Consider the following 21,829-nt stretch of genomic DNA (forward strand, 5'->3'; position numbering starts at 1 on the left):
TGTGTTACAATGAGAGCATGCAAGGAACCAGAGAAATTCCTTGGATGGTAGGTTGGACAACATGAAACTACAGAGCACAGCATTTAACAAATTTAAACATTTTTAATAGTATAATAAACAGGCAGAAAGTATGACTATCATTAGACCATTAAGTGCGTGGCCTTGAAGGGACCTCTTCTACATCTATCAGCACTTCATCTACTTCAAATAAACTCAAACCAGAGAAAGACATTTTTGACACAATGGTTAAGCAATCAATAGTTTTATTTTTAACAATTCACCCAATGGCTGAGGCAAGATATAACACACAAATAGAATTCAGCCATGATCACAAAAATAGTCAACCCAATACTATTTCATTACTATTCATATAAAATTTAGTTTTTCTTGTAGACACACACACACACACACACACACACACACACACACACACACACACACACACACACACACACACACACACACACACACACACGATGCTGCTCCATGTTTTAGCTGTCATATATCATCTCGGCCTGTATGACAGTTGTGTTGATTGTCACAGTATTTTCAAGTGGCCAAAAAGAGTCTCTTGAGTTTCGCTTCATACAATTCAAAAGATAGTCGGCAGCGGGTAAATGGCATTCTTTCATCTTCTGTTTTGATACAAACAAAAACTGAGGCAAAAAATTGAATCAGCCAACAAATAATTTACAGGAAAGTGTAAGAATTTTGCCTCATTTGTTGCCTTTCCTTAACTTGACCATAATCATTGATTTGGAAAAAGTCAAATTAAATCTAGTAGCAGTGAAACTCATGCAAACCTGACTCTTGTTTCAATTGATCAGAGCACCATATAATGACATGGGCTGAGATAATAATCTCTCATATTTGCCAGTGTTTAAATCTAAGGAAAAAAAAGAATTTAGGCATCAAGAGAACCTCATAATCTCTTCGTCTCAGAGCTCAAAGACAAATTAAAGTTCCCTGCAGTGATTAAACTCAGCATCACCTCTTCCAGGGGCCTTTCAAATATCATGCGTTAAGAATCAAACAATTTAAAAAATTACTTGATTACTAGTTTTTTCATCACCAGGTTTCATTTTTTTGTTGTTAAATGTAAAAACAGGATAGTTTCTGGAACTCTTTTGGTACAATGTTTTACTTGTGTTTTCTGCAAAAGCATGTGTGTATGATATGGATTATATTTGTTGACGTTAACATGTGTTGACATCTCATACCTCAAAAAGAGCTCATTTGCTCATTAATAAATCAAGTTTGCACTTTCTCTTCAGTTCACTCCACTCAGGTGTGACTGATCCTGTATGGTACAAGCTCTGACAGCTCGGACATGAAGAGGAACTGATATCACCATATCCTGACTCAGAAACATCGGCCACAGAACAAACCTGACATTCATGAAAACATTTGCTTTTTTTGGTGCATTTGTGTGTGACAGATTTTCACCCAGCAAGATCTTTCAGCCGAACAGTGCTTGATTAGCTGACACCTCAAGGTCACTTTCACATGGCACCCTGATTATAAACAACCTCGAGAGATCCTTCATCAGCTCTGTGATTAAAACCTCCAGCTGTGATCACTGACCTCTGCACAAACTCCTGAATCAATCAAAACTCCTGATGAATCATTTGAAGGCTGAATTCATAAACCTTAGCAGACTTCCTATTGCGGTTTCCATTTTAAACCCTGCGCTCAAACTTGCCCATTGCTGGTGCCTCAAAAAAGTGCAGTGGTTGAAGACGCTAGAATATATGGTTCTCATTTCTGCAATCCCGTATCCGGGTCTGTGAGGAAGGCGTGTCGAGGGCTACGGAGCTGTTACAGGACCTCTACAACCACAAAGACGACTGCCAGCACCATACAGAATTACTGTCACTGCAATGGAGAAATGCAGCAATTGTTTGGACGCCCTGTCCCTGACAGACACATTTCAGAGGTATCCAAACCCGGGACATCACCGAATCTTCCCTACTCAGCCAGACAGAAAGATTCCTGAAGAGGAGCTGGTCAATTTAGGGTCTAGAAGCTCACGTGGCAGCTTTAGAGAAGGGAATGATGGACGAAGCTCAGCTGGAATGTCTCAAACCTATGAACAACATCCTGAAAAGCAAGCGCAAGAGGCGCAATAATCTGGAAGGCATGATGATGAAGGTCAGTTGGAGAAGAACACGGAGCAGCTGAAGGCTCAGCCAGCTTTGCTTAAAGAGAAAATGACAAAGCTACACCTACAAGATCAGACTCCTACAGATATCACACTGCTTCACACAGAGTGATAAACTAGATGAAACCCCCAGGTGTCTGCAAAAGAACACGACACACCAACAGAGCCACATCAAAAACGTTACGAGACAACAAATAACTAAGGAAGAAGAAGGCGGACAAGAAGACAGTTGAGACCCAAATCAAAGCAGGAAGTGTGCACTGGCTCAGGAGTTGAGTTGTCAACTTGATTCAGGGACAAAGGAAATCCATAAGCTGCTGAAGAAGGAGACAGGTCAAGAACAGGTCAAGAACAGAAGTGGCACAAGACAATCAACAAACTGTCTGAAGAGAACCAGCTGGAGTTGGAGTCCAACGACAAGCAGCTGGAAGGTCAGTGGAAGAAGATCCAGAAGAAGCTGCTGGAAGCAACCGGAAGAGAGAGGAACACTGATGCTGCTGGGATCAAACCAACCAGCAACCAGCCTGTTCCCATGATGATGCCACTCTCAAAGATGAGCTCCCCTGTGCACATGAATATCCAGCTGTGACCCTTAGTCACATAGCTGCTGCAGGGGTCCCACAATGGAACCCTTTCCTGAGAGCTGAGACAGAGGATGGCGAGCTGCAACAGAGGATGGTGCCATGACTCCGAACCTTGCCAGACCTGTTCTGATTCAACTTGGCTGCACCATGCTGCTGAGAAACGATAACGAGGGTCAGAGAGCTGACAGATGTGAAAACATGTTCATGGAGGATTTGGTCTCAAAGTGGGAAAACAGATGTAATGTTAACATTAGCTCTAGTTATCAGACGCGTGTCTGGATCTCAGCTGCAAATTCTGCTGCCCCTGTCTGATAACAGACCCCAGAGCTGTGCCACAGACACAGAAGATCAGCATCGGCGTTCTAATTTGATTCATCCATATCAATACGGCCACAGGCCACTAGAGGTACGTGAACAACCAATTACAAGACCACCTGTTTAGTAATACTTGGACATTAGCACACACCTTACAGTGTACTTATAAGTTGTCATTTATTACTTTCTGGCATTATAAAATTGTAACAGAGGTAGAACACCATCACCATCTGTATGTGTGACTTGACTATCTCAACAACCATAGTCAACCATGGCGTGTGCACCGGAGAAGACTGAAGCCGAAGATTTTCAGAGCAAGCAAGCACTTGAGCTGTGCAGAGATCAGTCTGAACTCTGTCATCCAGACAGGCATGAGACAAATGCAGATAAAAGACAGTCACAAAACAGACTTACACCGGAGCAGTTGTGACATGGAAGCCTTCTCAAACAGAGGCTGTGTCACTCCTGTGTGTGTGTGTGTGTGTGTGTGTGTGTGTGTGTGTGTGTGTGTGTGTGTGTGTGTGTGTGTGTGTGTGTAAGAAATATGTATCTGTGGTTTGTCCGTGACTCAATCAATTATCATGTGAAATTTGCCATGTCGGTCTGAGGTGACAGAGCCAATGAGATTCTGGATAACTTTGATGCTGCGTGTAAGTGGTGATCAAAAATACACAAGTATATACATATATACAATAAGAGAATAAATAAAAAAAAATGAACAAGTATATACATATATATACAAGAGAATAACAGAGCTCTCTTATAGTATATATGTACACACTTGAGTATAATTTTATGTCTTTTGGGAAGAGGTCACAGGTGATATGGTATATATACATATACATTTCCACAGATATGTCTATACATGTATATAAATAGATGTATCTATATCTACATAAACATATCTGTAGATATATCTAAACATAATTAGTATTCAGATATATCTATATACAGCGATATATCTGAATACATATAAATATATCTATAGATATGTATGTTTATTTTGTGTGAACAATACACATTCAGGGGGCTACAGTGGGCTGACTTCTCTTCTTGTGTGATTTCAACACTAGAATAATTAAAAAGCAAGTATTGAGACTGGGGTATTCCATGTCCAAGCACGGACGAGAGATGGAGTAATGTGAACTTAGCTGTTAACAAGTGGGCAACAGAACCGCCTGATTGCCTGTCAGAATAAGCTTGTGAAAATCAGCTCTTACAAAACCACGGTTGTGATCAAGGCTTAAAGCTGCTTGTATTTTAAAGTCATGATCATCGCCCTGGAAGTGATTGTTCTTGGTAACACATTGAGGAAGATGCCTTCGAAGGCACACAAAATAAATAGTTAACGCAGATGGAGTTTTCTCATGAGCCGTTCAGGTTTGCCTATAACGGTGCGCAATCAAGGAATTGATGACTCACGCCCACCTCTAGTATTGTAATACTGTGTACTGTTATACCCGAGTTCATTTTGTTTAAATTATGTCGATATTCACTTATCTAGTGGTGCCATAGTGTGACTGATCCATCAGTCCGTCTCAATATATCAGTGTAGACATACCAAAGCTGTAAAGTAAAGCTTGATGCAGCAAAGTGACGATAAAGTCCCTTTCAGAGGTTTCAGAAAAAGCATGGAAATTCCACACTGCGACAATTAATACCGTAAATAAAGGGCCAATGTCCTGCTACCTCCAAGTTTCTTTGAATTTAGAGGATGCCAGATAATTAAAAAAAACAAAAAAAAACAAGCTAGCTGCTCCGATAGCCAATGTTAGACTGATAATGTTAATCTGACCAAGGTCTTGCAGCGCAGCCTTACTGGACTCCCCCTCATCTACAGTGTCCCTTCTGCTTCTTGTTCCTGGCGGGGGTCCTGATGGGCTGACTGGCAGCTCCGTTCTCCAGAGGCACCGGAGCTGGAGCTGCTGGTGGAGAGGTGGGAGAGAAAAGATCTGGCTCTCCGTCAATAACAGACTTGAAGGGCCCAGCTGGGGAAAACTTCAGAGGACTGTAAAGGACAAAGAGGTGAGAGAGCAGGATGAAAAAGACACAAAAGATAGGAAGAGTACAGTAGGAAAGACAAAGTAATATTCATGGATTAGGAATATATATGAGTAGTGTGCCTGCAGTGCCTTACAGGAAGCAGGAGAAGATGAGAACTATTAGTGAATATCTTATCTTACAATCATACAATAAAATAAGTTCTCTGTCCGTCCATTCATCAGTCCTCTTATCTCCTCACCGAGTGGCTGAATCCATGGGAAATTGCACATGGCTACAAAGAGTGATGTGGCCCGATAATGGACTTGCACCAACATGTCTACATTTTTTCACAGCAGTTACAAATCTATGTTGTTGTCACGTAGCAACCACAGCGCAACAGAAACACTCTGGTTACACAGCCATGTAACACGGAGGCGTCAGAAGCCTGGGCTGATGTCACATCCAAGTACAGACATGCTTTTCAAAAGAGACATCAGTAAGTCACACATTGGTGCAGATTCACATTTTTCTCCATGTCTTATCAATGCACCCCTTCTCGTAAATCTGATATCCTGCAATATCTTTTTTTTAAAAATGTCATTACTTAATACTTTCATCCCTTTGTACATTTGTTGCGCTATAAAATTGTTTGGATGCATACAACATGTTAACTCTTTCATTACAAAAACATTAACAGGTTAAAAAAAACGTCCGACTTCTTCCTGCAGTCGCTCACAGTAGGGTGTCGTGACTCCAAATGTTACACTGGTTCAGGTCTGTGGTCTGCAAGGTCACACCAAGCACATTTCCTCAGCTCTGCATTCTGTTGTGATGCACTGGGTGTGGACTTGTGATAGTTCACAGCCATTTGGATTTCTTCTGACAACCGGAACCCAGACATACATGAACTGACGGAGTTTTTTTTTTTTTAATTAAAGGGTGTGTTACCTGATAGGTGTGCGTGGGCTGCTGTTGTGTCGGCGCACAGGTCGTGTTCGGGGTTCAAATGAGAAGCCCTCTTTCAGACTCTCAAGGACTGAAGGAGCCACGTAGGTGAAACCCTGATAAAACCAAATACATTTTCACCTCGCCTGGTCACGCACTGAGAATGCTACCATGTCGGCATGCTCAATGAAACAATGGCAAGGGGAGGGATGGTACTTTCTAGTAGACTAAGTACCTTAAAACTTATTTGTAAGCTTTAAATGACATAAAAACACTGACTACTACTCACAGCAAAGGCGAGCTCCGCGCTGTGGCTGAGTGAGGTGTCGTCTGGACTGTCCACTGGCGTCTGCCTCGTAAACCTGGTGTCAAATTGGCTCACGTCCTCGTCCGACTGCTGCAAAGCAAAAAAATGGGGAAACAAGAAAAGAAATGGATGAGACCTGCAAGGCTATACACCCTGACAGTTAGAAATGTAAGAGTAGGAAAGAACCTCATGAGGACTCAATGAAATAAAGAAAGAAATTCACTGATGAGCATAGCGCTTACAGCCCAGTTCACCTATTTAACATATCTGAAAATGAAAAGTGACGGTTCACCAGCTGTGGCCTGTACGGCGGCTCCACTCGCTTGTTCAGCAGGTCGTCCCAGTTGACGTGCTTGAAGAATGGATGTTTCTGCAGACGAACAACGGGGCTGTTTATTCAGAAATTCAGAAATGGCTCTGGCCTTACAATTAATCCCAGATTCATTCCGTGCCATTAAACGCACCCTTTAACAGGTCTGGTCATCTATAAACCAGAGATAACGCCAACATTTTTCTTTATTTTAACATTTGGGATACTCCATAAATCATAAATTCACTGCACGGTTTCCTAATCATAAACAACAGAAGATGAAGTAAAAGAGCCTTGAGGAAAACTGTGACGCATGGATAAAAATAGCCTCCATCAGACTGATACCGATATATTTTAAAATGTCTCTGGTGATTGATGCAATGATATTATTGTGTATAATCTAAACCTGTGAACAAGCAGGTATCAGGGACACCCTGTTTTATTTGATCCTTCTGCTCCAATGTGTAAAAACATGTCATGAAGTGGGGTCAACCTGCTACTCCCATCAGGGACGTTCTTGTTTGACTTCATGTATGGGAGTCAGGAGTTGTTGTGTGAACCAACAAACCACAGGGTGGTGAATCCATGTTGGAACCAAACCTAAGTAAACGCCATCCTGGTCCTGCCACAAAAGCACTTTTCCATCTAACACTTCACTTCAGAGGTGATAGACAGAACTTGAGACTCTGCACTGGCTGAGGTGCAGGAATCTGTGACATCACCCAACTCATGCTCCACCCCTCAAACAAGAGGAACCGCACGAGTTAAATGACACAAAGACAACAAGACACAAAGAACTCTGCAGTGGCATCATGGCCAGGTGAATCCAGTTACCTGAATGTCAGCACAGTCAGTCTTACTGGAGCCAAGTCTCTGGGCTGGATTCTTCTTCAACAGCTAGGAAAAAAAAAAAAAAAACAGTTAAAAGTGGACAGGGAGAAGGCCAGTTATCACACTGATGTGCTCCAACAAACTGAATAAAATATTTCTATATGCACATATAACTTCATAAGAGTTGGAAAATAATATAGGAATTTTTATTAATTATTGAAAAAAAAGTGGAGGGCAGTCATGCGTCACGGCTACTTCTCGAAGAAGACCCAGCGTGTCCCTGACCACACTCAGGGGATTTGTGACACAACGATGGAAGCAGATGTTGGGCTTGGTGTTGCTGACTGTATAATTGTGGACTGAGACGCCCTGAAGGTCATTTTAAGTTAATATTTGTGGTTGTTCTGGCGTCATCACATACCACCTACGAGCAGTGAAAAGAGTTCTAAAGGATGGAACATAAAGATTTTTGACCTCTAAAGTTTATCTACTCATTTAGTCACACATTTACCAAAATCTATTTGAACTGGACGATTGTAAGAGACTGTCACAGTCAAAATCGATATGTTATTCATTTAGATTTAGTACATACCACGCAATTAATTACCTCTTATTTTTCTGGCTTGACAGTCCTACACTTTATATTTCTGTGTTTGACTACAACTCAATAAATACCCAGAATCAGTTTAGTTGTGAAAAAGTCTGTCAAAAGAAAAACAAATCATTTGATTTTAAACTTCATGTTGTTTTTCAAGTTGAGGGTCTGCAGTTTGTTGGGCATCTGTGTATGAGACAGCGCGCGCGCGTGTGTGTGTGTGTGTGTGTGTGTGTGTGTGTGTGTGTGTGTGTGTGTGTGTCCGACCTTCTTGATGAGGTCCCTGGCATCAATGGTCAGGTATGGCGGTAGATTGAGTTTGCATTTCAAAATCTTATCAATGGTCTTCTTTCTGTTCTCAGCTGTGAATGGCGGCTGGTGGGGGAGGACAGGAGGAAGTTAGAGGCTTTCTCTACTTAGTCAATCAACTCTGGCGGGAAGGATCGAGGTATTAGCGTACACCAGGGTATGCACAAATCCCAAAGACATTATTTTGAACAAATACAAAGACACTCTTCTTTATTAAACTAAGAAAAACAAATAAACAACAAATACAACAGGGCCCTTCTTCTACAGATATGGATGAAGAGTGGCTGCTTATTTCTGCTCTACAGGCCTGATCCCCTGGTCTCATCGGGTCCTCAAACAAGAACCTATGGGAGAACGGCCTTTATTTCCTGCCGAGTCATCGCTCCATTGGCTCTTTGTGTACATGACCTTTCGTCTTGAGTAGGCCTACGACAATAACTTTTTCAGAGGGTTTTCAAAGCATTCTGTGATACTGATAGAATAAAAGATGACACTCTTTTTCTGAGAATTCTTAATATTCTGAGTCAGACACTAAAATGTGAAAAATAACAAAATTTCCTATTTTTCCCTTCATTTTCCGAAATAAGTGTGACAGGCTCATTCTTCACCATTGACTTTTAGTATTTTTTTAGTTTCTCTAAAATCATATGGCTGAAACTTGTGCACTCACTCACTGTCAATTCTCCAGGCAATGATCAGGGGCCAGAGGTCAGAACACATAAGAACCGCCAACTGACCAATCACGTCGCCAAACCGAGAGGATCCCATTGACCTGAGTGAGACGGTCATGGGGAAGTCTCTCAGGAGTTCCAGTTTTTAAGTGGTCAATAAAACAACTTGGCCTTTCCTCTTCTTATTTTTTACACTTGCCAGTTAGCGGAGGCAAATATAGCCAGTGAAAGAAACAGTAGTCTGGCTCTCGTAGTTACAGCTTCATAGAAAAGTCCATTAACACAAGAGCTCACACTGACACGATAACATTTCCTAGTAGTCAGTGTGAAGTTGGTTTCTGTACCGTCAAACTGATTCAGCCATTTGTGTTCTCACAAATCCTTAATTCACAAAATGCGCATTTGTGTTTCCATCCACAACTGTTCTGTGAATGCTGAGAGTCAGTTAATCAGGCAGTAGAAGGCGCAGAATTTTCAGTCGGGTGTGTCCTTCCACAGTTGAACACAGAGCAACGTGATGATGCAACTTAAAGCGGCAATTAATCAGAGAGGAAAGACGACGTAGGAAAATGCAACAACAAAGAGCATCCGACATGATTCTCTGATGCAGAGGACTCTCTAAATCCCTCCTCTATTCATTAAATCTGTTTCCATAGTACATATTAGCATTTACCCTGACTGTTAGTATCATCAAATCTGGTGTACTTTTAGCTCACCGATCCAGTCATCATGTCATACATCAGGGCCCCCAGGCTCCACCAGTCAACTGCTCTGTTGTGACCCGACCTGGTCAGGATCTCTGGAGCCCTGAAGAAGACAGCAAGAGAGGTGTGATGTATGTGGCTGGTCTAGGTTGGTTGTTTTTTTTTGTAGCCCAGAATGTCATGAATTTGTTTTCTTAATATTTTGCAATACATCGAAGCTTGAAATATACAGTATTTAATCAGCCACAACATTAAAACCACTGGCAGGTATAGCACTAAATATAAAACAGCACAGTTTAGGATATTGCTTTGGGACAACATGTAGAGGGAGCTGAGAAAATCATTAATGGAAAGATTGTGTCTTTCATTTAGTGGAAGTAGTGAAAGCAGGTAGAAGCTCTTCAGTGCGCTACAAAGAAAGCTAAGTGCGTTCCAATTTGTGTTATTTTATGTTTTCATAAAAGAAACTGCAAAGCAGAGACGGTGCTAGTAGATACTAGAGAAAAGAGGAAAACATGTTGCGCAAAATGAGACTTTTGTTGTCTACTTTTGTTGTCCAAATGCAGATGCACCCACTACAACATTGTGTAATCAGCATTTACATCACTGTATTAAATTGAACACAAGAAAAATTGCCATATTAATGGTGATTTTGGAGGTTGGAGGTTGTAGGTTGTGGTGTTGGGTTATACTGAGAGCTGTTCCCCATTATAAGGGATGGTTTATTACAGGCTGCAATATTATACTTAATACTAAACCTTTCAGTGGTTCCAGTATTGGAGCTAATCAGGACATTACAAGCAGTAGCTGTCACTCAGTTTGTACCAAAATATTTTTAAAATAACTCCTGTGTGAACTGCAGGTACGTGTGTACGTGCCAGTGAATGCAGGGATACCTACATATATTCTATGGTGCCACAGAAGGTGTGTGTCACGGTTCCATCGTGAATCGATTCCTTACAGAGGCCAAAGTCAGTCAGCTTGATGTGTCCTTAAAACACGAAGAGAAAGTCTGTTTTTGAATGTTTGTGGTAGAAAATACATCCACCAAGAGGAAGTGAAGTGAGCAGAAAGTCCCCTGCAATTATTCTTGACAAGTACATAGTAGCTGTCTAACAAAATAACGTTCCAATACAATCTCATCCACGGCACGATCAAACAACTTGGTTTTCTGATGTAACCTATTGTTCCAGAAAGTAGTGCCAACATGTTATTTCAAAGTCTTTCATGTGTCTTGTTAAACAAAAATGCAGTATTAACCGATAGTTCACGGCAATCACAGGTGCAGTTATTTTTTAATTTATGTAAAAAAAGATATAGAGGGAAGAAGAAGGATGATTGTACCCATCTTGCCTCACCTGTCATCATGGAAAGAAAAAAATGGAAATTGAAAAAAAAAATAAATGTAATTATTGTATTTATCCTTTGATTTGTACAATAAGTTATTTTGCTTGTAACTAAACCAGTTTTAAGTTATTTTTTTATTCAAAATCACCTATTTTTCATATTTATCGTTCAAATACTGACAAGAGACGTGCGGTGAGGCACCAGGCAGCTGAGCCTCACCAGGGACTGCGCAATGACTCGGCTAACTGTGCTGCTTGCTCCGCAGTGAGCCCGTATTGCTGTCTCTTTCTATGTCGCTATTAAAATGTTCAAATACTTTTGCTATATAAACTACATTTCTATTGTTTAGCTGGTGAATATAACGTATAGTGTTTTGGTCGAAAACTGTATGTGTGTGTAACGTGTTCCTTGTGCTGAGCGATCATAAAACGGCTGCGAAAAGGTGCCGGGTGAGGTACGCAGTTCTCCTGCCTCATGGAGGAGGCGCTAGTGAGCCCAGGGATTCTGCTTGCGCCTCCTCCTCTCCGCTGCAGAAGAAGTGACAGCGCGCTACAATTTACTGTATGAAAAGTCAAGTGCAGTCATTCAGTTATTTTTTTTCCTCCTGAGTAGCCGTAATTTCACAATGGAGGATTACATTCAGACTGTGCTGACATTCAGAAACAATTTTCTAAATTGGATTTTCAATCGAAGCAGGAGGTTCACGCTAAAGCGCTGAGGAAGCTATGGCAGACAGAAGCCAAAACATGGAGAACATTTTTTGTCTGTTTTTTATTATTAAATGCAGTTTTTTTTTTCATATGTTTACAGATCTGATGGTGATGAAGTCAGTGCCTCACCAGCCATGAACCTCACCGCACGTCACTGGTCCTGATTCAATGCTCTATGACACATGCTCTATAATGCGTTATGCTAATGCTTTTGGTTCATTTAAATAAGCTAAATGGTGCATAACCTGCTTTGGGTGGTTTTAACAACCGTTTTAGTTTTGGAATGTCCCGTGATCGTGATACTCTCCTGACATTTCTGCTGTGAGGGGGTTGCTGCAGGTCTGAACTAACTACACCCCATATTTGTTTACTGAACACCGTTTTGGACCGAGGGTGCACAGACCTGTCCACGGTCCATGTGACAGATCATTTAAAAGAGCAGTGGGAGACCACCAAAGCTATAATTATTGTGTACATCAGGTCTGCTTCAACATAAAGTAAACGCTAGAAGCTGGCTTGTGTGTGTGTGTGCTGCTGCACGTCCTCGAGTGTCCACGTCAGTGACACAAAGGCTTCGCACTGTCAAGAGAGGAATGCACCGACGAGGCGCCTGACCACGCCCCCTCCTAAGTCCAACACAACCACAGACAGAATACTTCCATCGATGTTAATGAGGAGGGAGACGCATCTGAAAGCTACAATACAGCAACAAAACTTAAAGCCTTCTCTTTTGAAAAGTCATTGGAGTGAAAAGGAATACAACTTTTTCAGGTGTTGTCATTAACACCTACATTAGCATGCAGTCACATGTCATCAAATGTTTCAGGAAAGGGGTGGGACAGAGGTTTTTCTACAATGGCGAGGATGTTTAAAGGCAAAGATGTCAAGTGGATTGACAAATTGTCATTTTATGTTTTGTTTCCTTTCTCTGTGTGTTCGCAGGTGGTGAGCACTCCATTAGGGGGGTTGTGTCTTGGGTTCTCAGACAAACGTGGTGTGTTACCTTGGTGATTAAGCATGATGTTTTCCGGTTTGAGGTCTCGATAAATAATCCCGTTGGAGTGGAGGTGACCGAGAGCCAGTGTGATCTCTCCCAGATAGAAACTAGAAACACAAGCCAATCAAAACCACTTCCAAAGAGACAAAGTGTCATTCCAACACTAAAGTGTGAACATTTAGCTGAGGAGAGGGAGTCCATACCAAGCGGTGTCCTCCATGAAGATGCCTTCCTTTTCCAGCTGCATGAACAGTTCCCCTCCTGGGCATGAACAACAGTCCACATGGGTTCTAAACATTATCTCCATCAGCTTTTATCCTTCTATTCTTCTCCATTCACCAGCATCTTACCACTCAGACACTCCAGTATGAGGTAGAGCTTTCCCCCAGTCTGGAAGGCGTACAGGAGATCTACGATGAACGGGTGTCTCACTGTCTCAAGGATCTCCCGTTCTGCTCGTGTGTGGGCCGTGTCTTTGGCATTACACACGATCTTAGCCTTCAACATGGCAAGTGGGAAAGCAGAGGAAAACAAAAGAAGAGGGAAGGAGGAGGACAATTGGAGAGGGGAGTGGAAACAAGAGTCAGTCAGAGTAAGAGAATGAATGTGAGATCCAGGACTGGACAGGACATCTTTGTTCACAGTGCATCTTGAACTCGTAGGCTGGGTCAAAGTACCTTTTTCAGAACCTTCATGGCAAATATTTTTCCCAACTGGGCCCCTTGAACCTTCCTCACCTGGAAAACCTGAAGAAAAGACATTTATTTTTAATGTAAAAGGTTGTAATGGGATTGAGACAGACAGTTTCTTCATAAAAAACTTTCAAAAAATAATTCCTGTTTGCACTGTGGCCTCACAGCAAGAAGGTTCCGGGTTCGAGTCCCGGCTTGAGCACGGGATCTTTCTGTGTGGAGTCTGCATGTTCTCCCTGTGCCTGCGTGGGTTCTCTCTGGTACTCCTGCTTCTTCCCACAGTCTAAAGACATGCAATTGGCTGATTGATACTCTAAACTGACCGTAGGTGTGAATGTGAGTGTGAATGGTTGTCTGTCTCTATGTAGGCCCTGCGATGGACCTGGATCTGTCCAGGGTGAACCCCGCCTCTCGCCTGTAGCCGCTGGGATAGGCTCCAGCCCCCCCGCGACCCTTAATAGGAACAAGCGGAAGAAAATGGATGGAATCCCCATTCTGCCATGTCAGCAATTTGATCAGGATGTTTGTTTTTCTTCTCGATAACTAACTACAAGTATCTGCTGCATTAAGTCTGCGTGAAGTCTCATCATTACCCTACAAAACAAGCTATTTTGTATACTGCGTCATGAACAAAAAAAAACATGGAAGAGGAGCATTGGACCCCGTCCTCAGCTGCACAGTGCTTAACATCAGAGCGGTCCGGTGTCTCTGTGGGGAAGTCTTGCTGATCCACATCTACTGAAGGGAAGACCTGTACTCTGTATGACAACCCCATGTCAATAAAGCTGAGCAGTACCTTTAAGAGGCTTGGTTCAGGGCCTGCATGACGGGCCAGACTAAACTAAAAGTTAGATAAATAGAGACGTTTCAAAACCATTTTTTGCATCCTGACCCCTCCCATGATTGAGGTTTTACATTGCTGTCACCGACAGTACATCTTTTTTATGGCAATTTAAAAGAACCCACAAAAAATATTTGGAAGAGCAAAATACTCTTCATAACATTTTTAAGAGTTATAATTCGAAACAACACACGAAGTTAACATGATGAGGCACAAGCAGTGGGTTTCCAGTTTCTAATGAGGACCTCCGACCTCATCTGCCATCTACGTACACGCCGTGTGAAACGGTACACACCTTGCCATAGGCTCCCTTTCCCAGCACAGTGAGAAGCTCAAAGCAATCGGGCCCAACTCTCTCACTGTCTCTGTTGACACTTTCACTGGTCAGCTCCACCTCCTCCGTCTGTACACTGGGTTCAAGGACAAGAGCACGACACAGAAACACAGCAGTTTCAGTGTGAATTTGAACGGCCTGGATATTTTAAAGGTAAACAGGACTCACTTCTCTGACTCTGTCACCGTGAAGTCGCAGACCTCCTCCTGTTGATCAAGAGTGACAAGCCAGTGAGTTTAACAAAGTAATCAGCTGGGTTTTACATTGCTGTCACCGACAGTACATCTTTTTTATGGCAATTTAAAAGAACCCACAAAAAATATTTGGAAGAGCAAAATACTCTTCATAACATTTTTAAGAGTTATAATTCGAAACAACACACGAAGTTAACATGATGAGGCACAAGCAGTGGGTTTCCAGTTTCTAAACAATCAGCAGTAACTTAATCAACACTTTCAGGACACACACCTCTGTGTCACTGATGTCTTCAGTCTCCAAGTCGATGTCAAACACCCCCGCCATCCTGAAACAGAAGCCACACACACACACACACACACACACACACACACACACACACACACACACACACAAATGTGGGATCGCACTAACACTACAGATTAGGCCTGGGTGTTGATACATAGGTCACTGTAAGATTTTATCACACCGCATCACCATACAATGTGATAGGATTCAATACATTTTGCAATATACTAAATAATTTGCGGAAGATTTCAAGACAGCTGGAACAGAACCTGCTGACTAACACCTGGAGAGTCTGATAACAGGTATTTCACAATCTGTTGATAACTCAACAGACAAACTGAGTTCAAATTATGCCACACACCAAATGCAGCTGCCATAACATACAACAGGTCACAATATGATTTTATCTCAATATGCTGCGATACTGAATATCGATACAGAAATGTGGGTAAAAAGTATTAAATTTTCTCAATTTTATTGCACAGTCCGACTGCAGAATTAGGGATGCGTGATATTATTACATGAAGAAAAAACTACCTTTATCAACTTTTGATCGCTTCTATCTTAACTGAATGCTTGCGGCCATGTCTGCGGCGCGAGGGAGCTGCGTGGAGAACAATGAGGTCATCATTTACAGCTGGATGAGCTGAGAGCAGGTGTGCAAAATGTTGTTGTTTTTTTTTTTAATAAATGGAGGAAACAGACAGAAAAGTTGCTATATGCAGTAAATGTTCAGCATCGGTCAGGTCAGGAGGAAGCACGAGCCGTCAGCACGACAGGAGTTTATGAAAACAAAGAAGGGAACTGAAAATATCTGATAACCAACAAAATAAGGATTTAAAACTTGAATTTAAAACTACGCGTAAACGTTACCCAGCTTAAACAATTCTAAATCAAATACATAAAACTGGTTTAGGTGACATACATAATTTTACATATGTTTCATAAAAGCATTGATGAAATTCTGACACGTTTTCCAGAATTGCTCATGTGAAGACATTTCCTCCATAAAAAAAAGATATATGGAGGAAATTCCTATATGCTACTTATTTCCTTAAAAATTAAAATACACATGCACGTACACACTAGAATAATTTTGCTCCAGGAACCTCATTTTGAAGGATTTTGTGCATGTTTTAAAATTTATACTGACAGTCTAAAATTTAGTTCAAATCCATAACGATTAAGGGAATCTCAATACTTGAACATCTTGGAATCACAGAATAGTAGCTCGTCCAGAATGTAAGCATGTAAGCATGAAGAGTAGCCCCTCTCTCTGTAAACGGTTTTGTACATTCAAATGGCATCTATGCATTGTGCCTCAGTTCAAACTGTATCATTACATAAAGTCTGAAGGGGAAGAAACTGAGACACATCATGTATTTGGCGTATAAACCTCAGCAGCCAGTGCTTCTGTACTCCTAAATGAAGCCAGAGAACACTTCCTAACCAGCCCCGGACTAAAGACATCACTCAAACTGATGGAGTGTAGCATGATTGCCCTGACAAGCTGCAGAAATACCAGCAGCATATTGTGTCCGCAGTCCTGGCTAAAGTTCTTTATTTTCTGTTTCTTCTGTCAGCGAGCCAAATAACAAAGTAAAAATGAACCTAAGAAGAAGCGTTGCAAACACAACAGAGATCGTTGAAGATTCCAACTGAATTTAACAAACTGGATCCAATCTATATCCATAAATGCATATCATCCCTATCCAGATTATACTCGTGTTGTGGATGTCGGAATGATAGTTATTTTAAAAGCAGCAACTAATATATGCAACTTTACTATACAGTCAAACTCTATAATTGAGGGGCTGCAGCAATAAAGATCAGGGTAAACGTGTCTGAGGACTCTAAGCTGACTGCTGCTGTTTCTTGGGGATCCAGAGGAATTTAGAAAGTCAAATATAGAGAGAGTTCATCTTACCAACTTAAGTTCCCGACACCAGTCTGATGTCAACCAATCTAGCGTTATATAACCAGTGAACATCCAGTTAGAAATGTTGAGAGATAAAGCACAACACACCCAATCAACATAATGTAGCGGCCTCGGAGTTGAGAGTTGTTTAGTACACGGCTACGAAAGTCCATACTTAAAATACACGGCCCATCTATAACCTAAGGCCAGCATATGTCTCCAGTATACCATTCCGGATAAACCACACCTAACAGCCATAGCTCGTATCTGATGTCTTGTGCGACATCATGAAGCTGCAAGTGACGGATAGAACTTAATCTCGCGACATTCGTCCAAAGCATAATCAAATGCATTGAGAGACAATGCCGGTCAAAAGACACCCAAGAAACAACAAAAATGGCCATGTCAGGCTGATAAATGCTCAAAAATGGTCTGCAAGCACATTGGGTTGCTACTTCTTGTTGTCACCCTGGTTCTAGCCGACTGGAAATGTTAGCTACCATCGTTGTCAGCTGGTTTGACAGACACCAACATGCTAACTTAATGTTAGCTCGCGTTTCACCTGTTAACACCCCGTCGTGTGTCTTACCTCGCTCAGCAGTCAGTCCGGTGGTTTTCAAAGTTTAACTGGGTTTAAACACGAGGATGAGCAGCGACTGCCATTATTTTACAAGATCTTCAGGTCAACTCTTCCGGCGACTAAACACAGCTGGCTAGGTCTGCAACGCACGCGTTTCTACCAGCCTGGATCCTGATGTTGTTGTCACTGCGTCAGGATGCGTCAAGCTAGAAGTCATGTACGGTGGCTCTGAAGTTCCAAACACAACATTTTTTTCCTCCTTTCCCCCCTCTCTCTCTCTCTCACTCACTCTCTCACACACACACACACACACACACATACACACACTCACACACACACACACACACAGTTGTGTTTTACTTTTAGTTTGTGGATTGTGATAAGAGTTGATGTCTTTAAGTTGATAAGGTAGATCGTCAGCTGTCAGGCGCTGCAGTTATCCACCTTTAAGTAAATCATTCCATTTATTTCCACAATACGGTCTGAGTGTAATATTTATCATTATCAGGTGCACTAGTCAAACTGGTATTCTTATCGACATAACTGAGGTCTTCTTGAGGTCTTTTCTTATGATTAGCGTGTTGATGGACGTCATTAGTCTTTCAAATTACAAAAAGAACTTCGCCCGAACAGGGACTTGAACCCTGGACCCTCAGATTAAAAGTCTGATGCTCTACCGACTGAGCTATCCGGGCTCTGATCACCCTCACTCAGTATATCTATTATCCAAATTATATAAACTATGCCTCAATCGTTTACTGTTACTATCCGATAACTGTCAGCGTCATTAAACATTGTTTACGATCAATAAAAAGGAGGCTTGAGCCTGAACGACGGCATCATAAAAATGGAAACCAAAAACCCCAAAAGGAGCTTTGGATATCATCATCTCTTAACAGGTCAATGAATCAGCCATTTAATTCATTTACTAACGTTGAATGAGGTTTACTGTAGGACGAAAAGAAACAACCAGGCCCCAGCGAGATTTGAACTCGCGACCCCTGGTTTACAAGACCAGTGCTCTAACCCCTGAGCTATGGAGCCTTCGATACAAGCCATGACGTCACTTTTAGTTAAATAGTTTGCAGCCAGATACGCAGTACCTGGTGTATTGTGATTATGAATATAATAACCACTATAAAAATTAAAATAATACGGCAAAAACTGCTGGCAGATGAACACGATGAGGTGGAAGGCTCCTTAGACAGGAAAGGAAACAGCCAACAAAATAAGAAACTAAGCGGTTCTATTGAGCTATTGAAGTTGCCAGTGGGCGTGATAATACAATTAGTGTTTTGGAATCACTCCTAAACATGGTATTTTGAGGAAACTAAAAACGCCAGCAGTTAACTTATTACCGTAACCTCGATCCTATCGTAAAAAACCAATGTGCGATTTCCTAACCGTCCACCAGGGTGCAGTATTTTCCTACTTTAATGAGAAAACGTACATTAATTTGCTCTCAAAGAGGGTCTTAAAATGAACACTCTTACCAAGTTTAATTACTCGCTGCCACTGGTGAAATTAATGGCCGTTCTACGCAGGAAGGGAAATATAAGCGAACTCTTTCAAACAAGTCAAACAAAACTACATTAAACATAGCTGGTCGGTGGTGCTTGGATCAACACAGACAGGCCTGGTGCAACCAAAAAACCCACCCCTCTCTGCTAAAGCTCAATCACCTCTGGGGGGTTGGGCGTGTTGAAAGGCTGCCCAACTCCAAGCTCCCCCAGTCTCATACCAAGTCGTCCCCGGACAAAGCAGCTGAACATGGGGGATATCATTTCACTGCATCATGGCGGCCCGGTGACTTTTTATTTTTAAGCCAATAGATTTTTCTATTGGTTTATGGTATTTTTCTGCTTTGCATTTTGAATTTAATTCATAACAGAGAGAAGAGGGATTGCATGAACGAATCCTTGTGGTAGAGAGGGAAGCCATGGTGGAGAAGAGAGGAGTAGAGGGCGGATTTACTTCGAGAGGAAGTCTGTGACCCTCTTGGATTTGGCTCCAGGAGTCTTGGGCAAGGAGAGTGGACCCAGAAGACCACTTCAACAGGTGCTCATGAAGGAGATTTGTGCAACGGTGAAATGAACTGTGAAATAAACAAGCGTTGAAGGCATATTTGAACACACAAATCCTATATTAATTAGTCTGGCTTTGGATTTGCTTGCTCCACCACAAATTTCGTAATTGCGACACGCAAAGCCAGGCCTTGGAGGTCATCTAACGTTACACATCATAGGTGGAAGTTGTGGGGTGTTGAACCTGTTCTCTGGTCTGGATCCCTGGTTAGAGACTACAGAGGTGTCGCTGTTGGAAACCCCGACTCTCCCAACATTACGGTAACTTAAACTACGCCCCAAACTACGAGAGAAAAACACACACTCGCCGTTGTTGCTAGGATGTCTGCAGCCTCACTTACCGAGGTGTGGTATGTTGGCGGGGATGTGAGTAATATTCACCACTAAGGGAATAACCGCGTTGTTTTTGTATGTTTCTCCACACCGGAGCGTTTTCCCCCAGCGAGGCAGGACTCTCCCAAAACGTCAGTGGATGTAAACGTCTCGCTTGGAGGAGCTATCGGTGTGTCTGGACCGGAGCAACGACTAGCAGCTAGAAGAAGCCCCGGTATTTAGGCCACTTCGCTGAATGTGCCCTTCGTGACTGTTTTGTCTCGTATTACGGAGTTATAACTGAGACTTTCGAGCGAAGACTGCGATTCTCTTCCCCGATTGGCCATGCGAGGAGTCGGGATCTTCGTAGAGGAATGTGCCGCCTTCTCCCGGCGTTAGCTAACCCAGCTTCATGTAAGATACTTCTCGTGTTATGTTAGTTTTGGTAGGTAGTGATGAATTAATCACGAAGGAGACCTGGCTATCTCTTTAGCTAGGTTGGAACAGAAAACCATATTAAAATGAGTGTTGTGCGCACATGCCACCGTAGCGGTGTGGTTAGCCTGCTTCCCACCGTCAACAACCTCCGAGGAGCATGGCACTACTCGCGAACCCAAGTGTTTCCCAGGTATTTCATCATGAATGTCTTCCGCAGGGCCAACAGTAACAACATGCTCCTGGCTTCCGCCGTGGTGGTTTGGGAATGGCTAAACGAACACGGTCGGTGGCGGCCCTACAGCCCCGCCGTCTCCCATCAGATAGAGGCGGCCATTCGGAGCGGCGACACCCGCGGAGGGAGTGTGGTCCTGGGCCAAGTGGACAGCCGACTCTCCCCGTACATCATAGACCTTCAGTCCATGCACCAGTTCAGGCAGGACACAGGTAAGACACGGGGGGTGCACTGTGGAGGATGTCACGGTTTAGAAGACTCAGGGCCATCAACCTCCCCTTGTAGTTTGAGAGGATGATAGAACACCCAGAGTAAAACACCCTGAGGTGTTATCATCTTTGCCATGTGTGTGTTGTTTACGACTCATTATGGTCTTGGCTTTTACGCACCGTAATCTTTGTGGACTCAAGGTTGTCTTTTGGCTGGATACCAGATGCAATGTCTCTCCTGTATAGGGCCCATCTAATTAGGAAGTTGTGCAATTAAGTAGTTAAAAGTGAAATAAGATATGTGTAATACTACACCGCCCCTCTACCGAGCCACTATGTGTACAAGATGAGCAGTCTCTGCTGCCCTCCCTGCTGTCATCCACAACAGGCCCAGCTGCATATCTGTCTGTGGCTGGCTCCACAAATTTACTGACCCATTTCTACCAGACCTGCTTTGTGTCTGAACTGTCTCTTCAGCAGTTTTTGTGGGACAGGAGCCTGCTGTTGCATACTCCAATCTCGAAAATGGTGCATCAGAAATGGAGGCAGTCACTAACATCATCTGGACTCACGCCGGCGCCTCCCTTGCTGTGTAAACTCTCGGTTGGAGGCTGAAACACCCCGCTGTCACCACATCCCGCCATGTTTCCATTGATGCATGATGGGTCACAGTAATTAAGCATGGTTTTAAAATATGAAACCATAATATTAAGTATTGGGAATGTCACTGTGGTTCACAATGAATCAGGCAACTGTTTCATCACTAGTGTCTCGACCTCAGCCAGTCACAGCTTGACTGTACTCAGGGTAATGGTAAAGGGTTGCGGTTCTCCAGTGGTCACATCCTTTTCCTGTTTTTTTTTTTCTTTCTTCCCCCTGCTCTTTATGTTTGCCAGATTTTATTTGTTTATTTGATTTTAAAAAATGACATAGCAAA

At 42.5% G+C, this 21,829-nt stretch overlaps 2 protein-coding genes and 2 non-coding genes across 9 annotated transcripts in view; 1 reads left to right on the forward strand and 3 right to left on the reverse strand.

Moving 5' to 3' along the window:
- Positions 1-381: 381 nt before the first annotated feature.
- LOC147256868 (ribosomal protein S6 kinase beta-2-like) lies at positions 382-17,801 on the reverse strand. 2 transcript variants are annotated; one of them, XM_086210516.1, is made up of 16 exons: positions 17,627-17,801; positions 15,105-15,159; positions 14,805-14,842; positions 14,598-14,712; positions 13,447-13,515; positions 13,120-13,267; positions 12,973-13,030; positions 12,776-12,876; positions 10,616-10,706; positions 9,728-9,818; positions 8,299-8,406; positions 7,440-7,502; positions 6,588-6,665; positions 6,278-6,385; positions 5,992-6,104; positions 382-5,068 (listed from the first exon to the last, which is right to left on the reverse strand). In XM_086210516.1, exons 2-16 carry the CDS (start codon positions 15,156-15,158, stop codon positions 4,891-4,893), a joined length of 1,413 nt encoding a protein of 470 aa, XP_086066642.1. In that variant the 5' UTR covers position 15,159; positions 17,627-17,801; the 3' UTR covers positions 382-4,890. The 2 variants fall into 2 exon arrangements, with proteins under 2 accessions (XP_086066642.1, XP_086066643.1); XM_086210517.1 differs by lacking the exon at positions 6,588-6,665.
- Positions 17,802-18,239: 438 nt separating this feature from the next.
- Positions 18,240-18,312, reverse strand: trnak-uuu (transfer RNA lysine (anticodon UUU)). The gene has a single exon. It is a non-coding gene; the product is annotated as a tRNA-Lys (tRNA).
- A 276-nt stretch (positions 18,313-18,588) lies between these two features.
- trnat-ugu (transfer RNA threonine (anticodon UGU)) lies at positions 18,589-18,661 on the reverse strand. Its single transcript has one exon. It is a non-coding gene; the product is annotated as a tRNA-Thr (tRNA).
- Positions 18,662-19,358: 697 nt separating this feature from the next.
- LOC147256871 (E3 ubiquitin-protein ligase DTX4-like) overlaps positions 19,359-21,829 on the forward strand; it is a 34,093-nt gene continuing 31,622 nt past the window's right edge. Inside the window, exons 1-2 of one of the 5 annotated variants that reach the window (XM_086210520.1) lie at positions 19,359-19,675; positions 20,669-20,895. In XM_086210520.1, the coding sequence (XP_086066646.1) occupies positions 20,685-20,895 (211 nt within the window). In that variant the 5' untranslated portion in view covers positions 19,359-19,675; positions 20,669-20,684. The other 4 variants (XM_086210522.1, XM_086210519.1, XM_086210521.1 and 1 more) reach the window with 4 other exon arrangements.

This window comes from Aulostomus chinensis, chromosome 8 (genome assembly GCF_037954235.1).
Source record: "Aulostomus chinensis isolate RoL2024-O1b breed Wild chromosome 8, RoL_Achi_v1.0, whole genome shotgun sequence".
Lineage (NCBI taxonomy): Eukaryota > Metazoa > Chordata > Actinopteri > Syngnathiformes > Aulostomidae > Aulostomus > Aulostomus chinensis.

Coding starts and splice junctions, on each gene's coding strand:
- LOC147256868 (XM_086210516.1), bottom strand. CDS start 15,158: ATGGCGGGGGTGTTTGACATCGACTTGGAGACTGAAGACATCAGTGAC. Junction 13,031..13,119: donor CATACTGGAGTGTCTGAGTG/GTAAGATGCTGG, acceptor GTTCATGCCCAG/GAGGGGAACTGTTCATGCAG. Junction 12,877..12,972: donor TTCATGGAGGACACCGCTTG/GTATGGACTCCC, acceptor TTGTGTTTCTAG/TTTCTATCTGGGAGAGATCA.